This window comes from Cryptomeria japonica, chromosome 8 (assembly GCF_030272615.1).
Source record: "Cryptomeria japonica chromosome 8, Sugi_1.0, whole genome shotgun sequence".
In the NCBI taxonomy this organism is placed as follows: domain Eukaryota; kingdom Viridiplantae; phylum Streptophyta; class Pinopsida; order Cupressales; family Cupressaceae; genus Cryptomeria; species Cryptomeria japonica.
In genome coordinates this window covers 608,910,767-608,921,998 of record NC_081412.1, presented here as the reverse complement: position 1 = coordinate 608,921,998, position 11,232 = coordinate 608,910,767, and the positions used below count along the sequence as shown (strand labels likewise).

The window sequence follows — 11,232 nt, the reverse complement described above, 5'->3', positions numbered from 1 at the left end:
TGACTAGTGAAAAAACTAAAATTCTACTTTAGTGTCGTTGTAATTGTCACACCCAAGTAGGTTTCATTACTTACAAGTCAAGGCAAGAAAATAAAAAGAAAAAGAGCTATGCCAAATTCATCTCAAGGAAAAAGAGAAAAGATATATAAATTAAATATCACACATACAAGTGCGATAAAAAGCTTGACTATGGGAACATGCAAGTAACTCCATCAGGGCTATGAACACCTACTAGCAACGGAGCAATATTTGAGAAATTGCAGTCTATAACCTCGTCTGAGCTCTCAAGGCTTGCTGCCAGCGAGGCTCTATTCGGGATGCTTTTTAAGTTAGGATAATCCACATAGCTAGTCATATAGGATGCTAAGGATCTTTAGTGAACACAAGAGAAGGAATTAACTCATCTACACACACATGGGCAAAAGATGATCAAAGTTTCAAGAACCAATGGGGAAGTTTTCCGCGTCTCCATTTTTAAATCCTAGTCACTAAGTGTGTTGATTTGAATGTTCTAAGGGACCTTAGGGATCGATTCACTGCTTATCTATGAAAGGTTTTGCACCTCCATTTCAATTGGTGTATTACAAATGATACAACAAACACAGACAACTTTGTTCTAATAGGAAATGCATCTTCATCATGCATATTGCATTAACATAGGTCATGTCAAAAAGTCATTTGTCTCCACATACATTCTGCAGATCATCATGTCATACAAGTCTGCACACTAGGGGCATAACTGAAAAAATTCAAAAAATCATATAAAGTCCTGAAAAAATCTAAAAAATACTAAAAAACTCAAAATCCAAAAACAGTCATATAACGTCCTTCGAAAAAAATCCAAAAAACAGTGAAAAATCTAAAAATACCAAAAACATCCATATAACGTCCTGAAAAAATCAACCAAAACATTCAAATACGATCCTGAAAAAATCAATCCAAAAACATTCAAATATCAATCTACATAATCCAAAAACATAAAAAAGCTCTTGGAAAAGAACTAAAAATTAAAAAATCAATCAATCAGAAAAAACTTGTAATAAAATGTCTTGTGAGAAACAAATACCCTAGCAGATATCCAGCAAACACTTCGCATGAAGTTAACAAAGGATACAACTATCCAGTCAGACATCTGCAATCAACTAATTAAACTGTCTTATCAATTATATCATATCCATATCAAGTGATCATTATCTTGTCTTAAACAGAAGAGGATACACTCAAAATTAGATAGGTCAGTCTTAAACGGGGTCCGCAACTTTCTGAGATCAGACATTATCAACCATCACATCAAGCAACTGAGAACGAAGGCACAAGGTCAGTATAACTGCTGAATTTTGTTTGGGTTAGTCCTTATCTTTTATCATTTGGTGATGGATATTATTCCTATGCTACTCAAGTATGTCCACAAGTGACTAGAGGAGCTATGATGGGCATTATTTTTTTCTTTGTTTGTTGTTTGTGGTGTGAACCAATGACATTCTAGGGAAATTGCTCTAGTGGGTGTCTGTGATAGGAGCATTTAGCTATTGGATGCCACACATACCTTGACCCCTAGTGTAATTCCCAGAATGGAGGGTTCACTCCTAGTCTGCTACGTGTTTGTTTCTACAATGAGATATCTTTACATCTTGGTTCCTTGTACCCTGATGTGCTAAGCTTCATTTTTCAATAATAAGGCTCAATGATGAATATATTGCACAATAAAATATGTGACATGGGTTCGTGATTCTTTCAATTTCATTCTCATCTCATTTTCTTATTATCTTCTCTCTAAATCGCATTCTTTCTAACATTCTTTCTATCATCAATCTCTTCTCTCTATCATCTAACTAACATATCTTCACGGTGTATCTAAGTTAAAAATTTGTTCAACCATTATCATACAAAAACAAAAATAGCATTCACTATAAATTCTATTGCATTCATATAGATTTCATTAAACATCGTATAGATTTCATTAAACATTTCATATAGATTCCATTGCATTCATGTAGGTGTCATTGCATTCATAAATATCAGTTAATATGCATTCATATAACATACATGTACTACCATTGCATTTCAGAATCACATGGAATCAAATAGATATGCATCATAAAACTCATAGCATCATATAAGCATACATGAAAAACAAAACATAAATAGATCACTACCAAAACCTGCATATCATATATATAACTCAAAAATGATAATGTGTATGAATACAATAAACAGGCCCGAAGGCTAAAATAACATGATAAAAAATGTCTCAACCAACACTACCTCTATCAGCAGGTGGATCCTGTCCACTAGATCCTGTCCCAGGATGTCGAGGTGGTCCCATACCGCCACCACTGCTAGTCCGTAGAGAAGTAGATCTACTCGATCTCCTCCCCATAAAGGCACTAAAACTAGGCTCTCTCTGATCCTCAGGGACAACTCTCTCATATGCATGCCGATAGTATATAGCCTCCTGCATAGCAATGAAATACCCATCTGCCTGGTCGCGAGCATCTGTAGCTGGTCTAAAAAGCTCATCAAATGCATCCATGGTAATCTGACCTCTATGGACTGCCTCATCTCTCTCTCTTTGGAGATGATTCCTCTCAGCCTCAAGCACACCGTAATTTGCATGGTAGGTCTCCCGCTCAACATCTCATCTAGCGACCTCCTCCTCCAAACTTTGGATCTGTGCCCTAAGAATCTATGGATCATCCTCAACCCCCACTTGTCCTCTCCTACCCTCTGCAATAGGAACATCCTCCAGCTCTGACATATCCTCATCATCATCCCCATCCTCGCTGCTTGATGACTCAGAAGAATCATCGCTATCCCCACTGCTAATAGACTCGGTGTCTCCACCAATGTCTACATCCTCTCCCTCTACTCCCTCATAAACCTCACCTCCTCCCTCATCTCCCTCACCTCCTCCCTCGACTCCACCCTCCCCTCCTCCACCAACTCTCTCCCCTACGTCTATCCTCAATCGCTATCTAGGATGGCGAATCTGTTGTGCTATAATCAGAACAACAGGATTAGTAAGTGGTACCGGCTTGTGCCTAGAAAACCACACATCATACTCAGGCATCGTCCCTAGATCCACTGCACCTCTACTCCAACCCCAGAGTAATGGCTGAAGAGAATCAAATTCAGCAGAAGCAACATGTGGCTAAATACAAACACCCCAATCAGAACCTCTCAAGATACACAAGCAAAATAAGCAGTAACCACTAGTGTCACCTATACCTCACCAAACTATCTCAAAACCTTCCCTAGAAGATACATCTCAATAATCCGCTGGGTCTCGAAAGTCCTACCGACCAGATATCTCTGTTGTTGGCAGAAAGGCATGTCCACTGCATCACCTGCCCAATCGGGGCAATCTAAGTATGGTCTCCATATGAAATGCTGCAATATATCCAACTGATGTCTCTGATACAAGGTGTTACCCGAACCCCTGTGTCTGATACCTGCTGTGTACCTAAAAGCATAAGGCTCACTAGGCTGCAAATCAACATGAATGACAGGTCTCGAAATAGAAATATGCTCCCACACCCAAGTTTGGAGTAGTATCACACCACAACTGATAGACCAATATCCAAGATATACAATCCCACGCATCTGATAATACAACATGGCCAGTAGACATGGACCCCACACATATACTCGTCGATGAAAAATCATATCATGGAGCACTTTGCCCCATCCAACTGGAAATCCATGACTTCATCTTTCAGGCATCAACAAACTGCCAACAACACCGCATAGTACAATAGTCATGTCATCATAATCCAACCGAGCCCAAGGGATGTCATATCGACCACTGATTTGCAAGTCCTGTATCTCACACTCAAAAGGTGCACACAATCCAGCAATGCCATCATCATGGTCGTACACAACTCTCACCATGAATCGGAATACGTAGTATACGCCATACATCCTCTAACATAATGGATGCCTCACAATCAGAAGATGGAATGAACAAGTCTCAGAATGCCACCGCTCTATCAAAGCTGTAATCATGGCCTTGTTGGCCGTAACCTCTGGTAAATGTAATACATGATATAAACCAAGTTGGCGGATATGCTCAATCTCCTCATCAAGTAAGTCAGCACGAAGATCAAGTCCACTGGGTCTACTCTGTCAGCAGTATAACACTCCAATGTTCTCTTGCAACGAGAAAATGTTGAAAATATCAGATATCGGATCACGAAAAACAAAAAAATATTTTCAAACGCATGACAAAACATTTCACATACAATGAATGTGGTACACTTATATCTTTTGCGTAACATTAACAGCTAATGCGTAATGACATGAGTGCATGCATAGCATTAAACACTATTACAGTATGAAATGAGCTAATGCGTAACATTAATGATGAATGTATAGCATTTAAAGTGTTTGTGATACATTAAGAATGAATGCGTAAAAACCAATAGGCAAATGCGTAACACAAGGAAAAAATGATCACTGAATTTTTTTGGGGGGGAAATAGCAAAAAACAGGTAAAAAATGAAGAAAAATTTGGAAAAATACCATGCCACCAGTCCCAAGAGGTCTCGGATATGAACGTACTCGGTCAGACAGGTGCAATCGAGCTCTATAACAAGCCATGATAATCAAATACTCACAAGCAAGCACAAGATTCACAGAGAAAACAAAGAATTTACCAAATACAAAATGAGCAAATGAAAACCTAAAATCTCTATTTATAGCTCAAAATCAGTTTTTTTTGACACCTCAACGCCTGTGGTCCCTGCCAGCTTCAAACAACTTGTAGCCGACTCAAACGATCTCGAAATGGCACGAAATTTCACACGCTTGCTCATTACACTTGTATCAAAAACATGGTCTCAATTTTTTTATTTTTCGACCACCTTTTCGGAGGGGGCATATTTACACTATACAACAGTACCAAGGCATACTGGGGCAAATTTTTTGGATTTCTTTGAAACAATATCGATCCAACTTTGTCTCAAAGAGGGGCAAATGTAGACACCTAAAAATGTCTCATTGATCATGTACTAATTATTCCTCTAATTGATTAAATAATTCTTTAATTCTTTAATTAATTTAATTAACTATTTCTTCTAATTTCATATTTCCTCATCAGCTTACTAATTATTATATTTCCTATTCTATCATCATTTAATCATTTAACCATTCTCTAAATATTAATTAAATATTTATTATTTAATTAATTATGATTAATTTCCTAATTTAAATAATCTTTATTATTTAAATAATTCTATTTTCAATTTCTATCTCTAATCATTTAATCATTAACCCTTTTCTAAATATTATTTAAATATTTATTATTTAATTAATTATGATTTTATCTTTTAATTTAAATAATCTTTATTATTTAATTAAAGTCCATTTCTAGCATAATTAAATAGTTTCTTTAAATTATTTAATTAATTAATTAATTCTTCCATTTCCAAATCCCCAAATTCTAATTTCATTTAATTTCTTATTTCTTCTTATTTCTTCCAAATTCAAATACATGTGCATGATTTCAAAAATCAAAGTCAAGTTCTAAATATATTCAAATACTAAATTGAATTAAATAAATTCAATTATTTGAATAAATATCATGCAAAGATTAAATTAAAAATCTAAGTCTAAATACAAGCACATGCTAAATTAATTAATTAAATCATTTATCTCTCAGTCTCTATTTCCATCTCCTAGTTCTCTTTGTCATCCTCTTTATTTCCTCCAATCATTCTTTTTCTTCCTTCAATTAGCTTTTTCTCAATCAGTTGACTCAATTAATCTATTCAATCTATTTTGTTTCACCTTCAAGTCGGCATTTCAACTATCAATCAGCATGTGAGTTCACCTGAGTTCCACCTCTTGATCAATCTGTTCGACCTTTCAATCAATCTTCTCCAAAAATCTATAAATCGAGCATCCAATCTCCATTTTCAACAATCACGAACTTTGAATTTTTGTGTTACCAGCGCAATATCTGAGAGCCATCATACCACAGAGACGAGAAGAGCAACGGAAGCTCCATGTGATCTTGGAATAGGGAGTTTTATTGAATGATTTTAATTCCTATTTGTTTGACATTGCATTATTTCATTGTTTGTTTGTTAGAATTCTTTGATTAGATAGGGATTCGTGATTTCCCTTTGTTTCTAATTGAATAGTTGTTTATAAGATGAATTTTACCTACGACACATATAGTTCACAAAGTATATTTTTAATTGTTGTAGGAGATGTCCAAAAAGTGTTGTAAAATTCCTTTGGTGTCTGCAATGAGGGACTTAAATCTCTGACAATCCTCATCATTTGGAAACTAATGTGTTGTTCTCTTAAGTATAGAGAGTTAACATGAGGGGGAGCCTGGTATTGCATCAGTTGTGGTACCATGGTGGCTACTGTTTCCACCTTAGCTTTAAGCTGGGCTATTTCCTCGCTCTTTGCTCAATAAATTTCTTCTGGTAATCAATTATCATTTGCATTTTTACCTTTTCAAGTTCTCAATCCTCATAAAGAGCAAGTCCTACTGCATGACTAGTAAGGGAAGTAGGTGGCCTATGAACAAGTTCTTTAGGTTTCTTACTTTCTAGTTTGCCTCTTGCTTCAATGACCTGCTCTACAGCAGATGCTAAGCTATCCAGTCTTTCAAAACCTACTTCCTTATAAGGCTACTCAATATCTTGGAGTTCCCCTTCTTCCTGAAACTGTAATTCCTGTTCTTCCTTAATATTTTGCAGTTCTTCTTCTTCTTCTTCTTCTTCTTCATGGTCTCTCTGAGGTTCATTTGGTGGAGAAGGAGGGATATCATCGTGGAGTAGACTATGTTATTCTTGTTCTAGGGAGTCAATTAGGATTGTAATATTTGGTTCTATGGGTCGGTCTCAACTTTCAAACTTTTTACGAAGCCTACCACTACTTCGAGATTTCCCTTTTTCGGCTGCAGAACTACTTCTTGTAGCCAATTCTTCAACTACTTCAATAGTTACTGCAGGAACTGGTTTTACAATTTTTCTCTTCTTGGCCGCAGGAGGGGGTACATTTGTTGGCATTACAATAAGTTTGTTGGTATGAGGATATTGAGAAGGTTGTTGGAGATTGATGATATAATTAATAAAGGATGATTATTGTCTTAATAATATTATTTTGTCATTGATGTCAAGCAATTGATTTTATGATTCAGTATGATGTTGCCATATTTTAAAGAGTATGTTTTGATGAGTATAAAGATGTCGGTAAGTGACACAAAAAGAATGTGAAAATGAAGGGGAGCAATAATTTATTCAATGGGCAAATATTACCGAGTTAGATAGTGATGAGATTATGTTATTTTGATTGTTTTGATACCTATATATGTGTATTCAAAGAATGAATAAGAAGGAGAAAAGATTTCATGCAATACAATGAGTAAAGGTTTTATACTATTCTATTTTACCGAGCAAGGAGCCAATCGGTAAATTCCAAGGTTATCGATGTCGATTAAAGAAGAAAGAAGTCACCGAGTGTCGTCAACAAGCAAGGCTACTGAGACAGTAATCGAGATGAATATAGAATGTCTACCGAGTAAAGTTCAGAATTAACCGAGCGTCAACCGAGCAGTAACAAAATGCATTGGATGAATAAATACATTATTAAATGAAGGATGCCAATGAGCTAGAGATTTATAGAAGATTGGAATGTCGTGCAAGAAGTTTGTTAAGGATCAACAACAATGAAAATTCAAGAGTTAGATCTACAACACAGATTGAACGGTCATAACCGAGCACAAGTACCAAGGAAGGAATACAAGTTTCAAGGCAAGATAAAACGTTTTTCAGTTTGAAGGATTCAATGAACCTAGTCAAGTTTGAAGATCTGATGGCTAAGATTAATCATATGAAATGTGATTAAGGAGATTAAGCGGTTAGGAATTGCTTATAAATAAGGAAAAGTTGATGAACAATGTATGCGGGCAAATAGAAGAATAGTGATGAAGCTGAAGTGATTACAGAGTACAGAAGATTGAAGATCTGATTGAAGAACATAGTGAGAAGCCCAACAAGGAGGAAGATAAGTCTTATGACAAGATGATTTTGAGCACATAGAGTCTACCACAACATTTCAGATGTGAAGTTGCAGATATATTTTATTACCATTATTTATTTTTGTAAGTGACAGAAAATCTCTTAACTGAGTGGACCTAACAGTCTTATTTGTAAATCCTCTAGCAAGGTAACATTCTAATTGAGTGTTTGAAATCCTTTGACAAGGTCACTTCTAACAAAGTGCAAGATTCTGATAGATCTGAGGGAAATCCCTTGACCGGGTCACATCTAGCAATGTGTTTATGTAATCTTTAATAGGATTGGCTTTTAATCGAGCATACTCTAGAATAGTATATTTTCTTTGTGGGTTCGAAATCCCGCAATGGTTTTTCCCTATTTGGGTTTCCACGTTAAATCTGGTGTTAAATGTGTTTTGATGTTTCGAGTTTATCAGTTTATGAGTTTGAATGATTTTCAGTCATAGTTGCATATCAAGTGAGTTCTATTGAGGTTGAATTGTGAGTTTATCTAATTCACCCCCCCCCCCCCCCCTCTCATTAAAATAACAACATTCTCATTTCTACTTTTCTTCTCCTTATGCTCTATATCAACTTGTTTTTCTTTGCCCTTTTCCTTTCGTGTGGTAGCCCTAGTTTTTCTTGAACCTTGAGGAGGAACCCCTGCTGTAGCTTCTTTTTGTAAGGGTTCCTCTGCTGCAGGAAGATTTTGTTCTGAGGATTTCAATGAGAATGATGGTTCAAGAGGGGAATCGGGTTCTTCAAGGTTTCCTTGTTCCTGAGATGGAAGTGGTTCCTCTATAACCAAGTTCTCAACCCTAAACATTCTAATTTCAACAAATGTATTCTAGAGCATTGGAGAAACATCTCTCAAGGATTTTTCAACTAAAAGATTAATTAGACAATGGTGAGAAACAAAGTGAGGCCTACCTTTCTGGGTCTCTTTTGCACTTATGGAAAGAAGGTTGTACAATAGGCTTGGAACATTCGTTCATCTTTCATGGTGTAGATGACTTAGGAGATTGAAATGATGAGAATGCAGACATGAAAACCTTCCTTCACAGGTGAAATATTTTAAAACATACAATGCTACTGCTTTCCATTCAAGCAGAAGGGATTCTCGCCTACCTCCTTGTCTATCTACCACTAATGGGGGGTCTCTTGGACGTGTAAATTTTGCTCTTGCACTGCGTGCATCCTTGGACTCTAAGTACTTCTCCCCATCTATTGGTAGCCCAGTTACCTCTGCTATTCTTTCCTCTGTAACCACCACTCTTAAACCTTTTACCTGAGATTCTCCATTTGATAGCGTGCGGGTAAATTCCCTCACAATTTATTCATTAAACTCCGTCAGCTTTAAGAAATAATCTAGCCATCCACTATTCCTAAATACCGGTTCACAATCCTGGTCATGAAGGAGAACTTCATGGACTGTTAGCTCATGTCGAATAGGTGGACCACCCATTACAACAATAACACTTTCAACTTTAAAATGGCATAAATCTGCTCAATTTCTGCAGTATGTTCTACACTATAGCATACTCAATGTGTCTTTACTTGGTGAGAACCTAGGTGCAGTCTAAAAATAACTCTAAGAAAACAGACAAGCAAAATGCAAGATATCACCTCAAATGAGAAATTTGAAAAAAATAAAATGCAATCCAAGAGGACATCAAAATTATCTACTAGAATAATTATCAGTGTACTTCCTCCCAACCTAAGGTTTGATAGGTGTCCACACATGCGGAGGAGGATGGAGAAAGGACAATATGCAAAATATCATAATTAGAGTTAATATGGTTTAATTATATACATGCAACAAGAATAAATACACACGAGCGTACCTAACATTATGTGAGGATGAGTGCAGGTTGAAGATATTTGAGTCGTCATGCATGGGAAATGATGCAGAAATGGATGGAGTGAAAGGAAAGAAATGAGTGAATACGGAATGGAATATTTATTATGCAGAAAAGTACTCCCACCAGATGGGGAAGTATTTATTATGATCATGTAGCAAGGATATTAAGATGGAGTGGTGACGGCAATGCCATCATCAATGGCTGCAGGAATTTCGACATTGCTTGGTAGTGGAAAATTGTCACAAGAAGTCATCTTTGCTTAGAGGTTTATGGTATAGGCGCAACTGATGACCGTTGACTAACAGTTTAAACTTAATAGGATCTATGGTAGATAATCTGGCATCACCATTAGAAAATGTTTCAATTATTTCATAAGGTCCTAACCACCGTGTCTGTAATTTTCCCAAATTATCTTTATACTCAAAATCATAGAGTAGAGCCCAATCTCCTGGCTGGAATGATTTGTCCTTTATATAGAGATCATGCCATTTCATGCGCTGGTTTTGAACAGATTCAGTATGCTGCAGGGTAGACTTCCTTATTTCATCTAAAGCATTAAGCTGCAGAAGCCTTTCTTCTTGTGCTGCAGACAAAGTCATATCCAAGGAAATAGTTGTTCTCAAAGTTTTAGGTTCAAACTCTACAAGCATCATCGCTTTTGTTCCATATACCATTTCAAATGGTGTAAACCCTGTTGTAGTTTTCCAGGTCATTCTATAAGCCCATACAACTTCAAATAATCTGCTAGACCAATCTTTTCTATTGAGTGCTATTGTTTTGGTCAATATTGATTCAAGCTCCCTGTTAGTAACCTCTGCTTGGCCATTAGCCTATGGATGGTAAGGAGTCGATTTCCTATGTCTGACATTGTATTCATTAACTAAGGTTGTGATCAGAGTGGAAGTGAACTGTGCCCCTTGATCTGTCACTATTTCTCTAGGAACTCCATACTGAGTGAAAATTTCTTCATATAAGAATTTTGCCACCTTTGGCATGCTTGAAGGCTTTGACCTCCACCCATTTAGTAACATAGTCAGTACAAACAAGAATGTAAGAGCAACCATTTGATGGTAGATCAATTGGCCCAACAAAGTGTAGACCCCATTTGTCAAATGGTGTGACAACCACCTGAGGGTGTAGACGTGTTTCATCAGACCAAGTTGGTATGCCCATTCTTTGACATCTGTCACATTTCCTGGTATATTTAACTGCATTCTTGTGTAAGGTTGGCCAGTAGTAACCTGTAGTTAATATCTTGAGAGTTGTTCTTTTGGCTGCAAAATAACCTCCACAAGGTTCATCATGACAGACATGAACTATATCATATGTCTCATCTTCCCTAACACAGTGCCTCAT

General features: G+C 36.6%; 1 protein-coding gene across 1 annotated transcript; it reads right to left on the bottom strand.

The window, feature by feature from the left end:
- Positions 1-10,115: 10,115 nt before the first annotated feature.
- Positions 10,116-10,589, bottom strand: LOC131071739 (uncharacterized). The gene has a single exon (XM_058007686.2). It carries the CDS (start codon positions 10,587-10,589, stop codon positions 10,116-10,118), a length of 474 nt encoding a protein of 157 aa, XP_057863669.2.
- Between the last annotated feature and the right edge of the window lie 643 nt (positions 10,590-11,232).

Coding starts and splice junctions, on each gene's coding strand:
- LOC131071739 (XM_058007686.2), bottom strand. CDS start 10,589: ATGACCTGGAAAACTACAACAGGGTTTACACCATTTGAAATGGTATAT.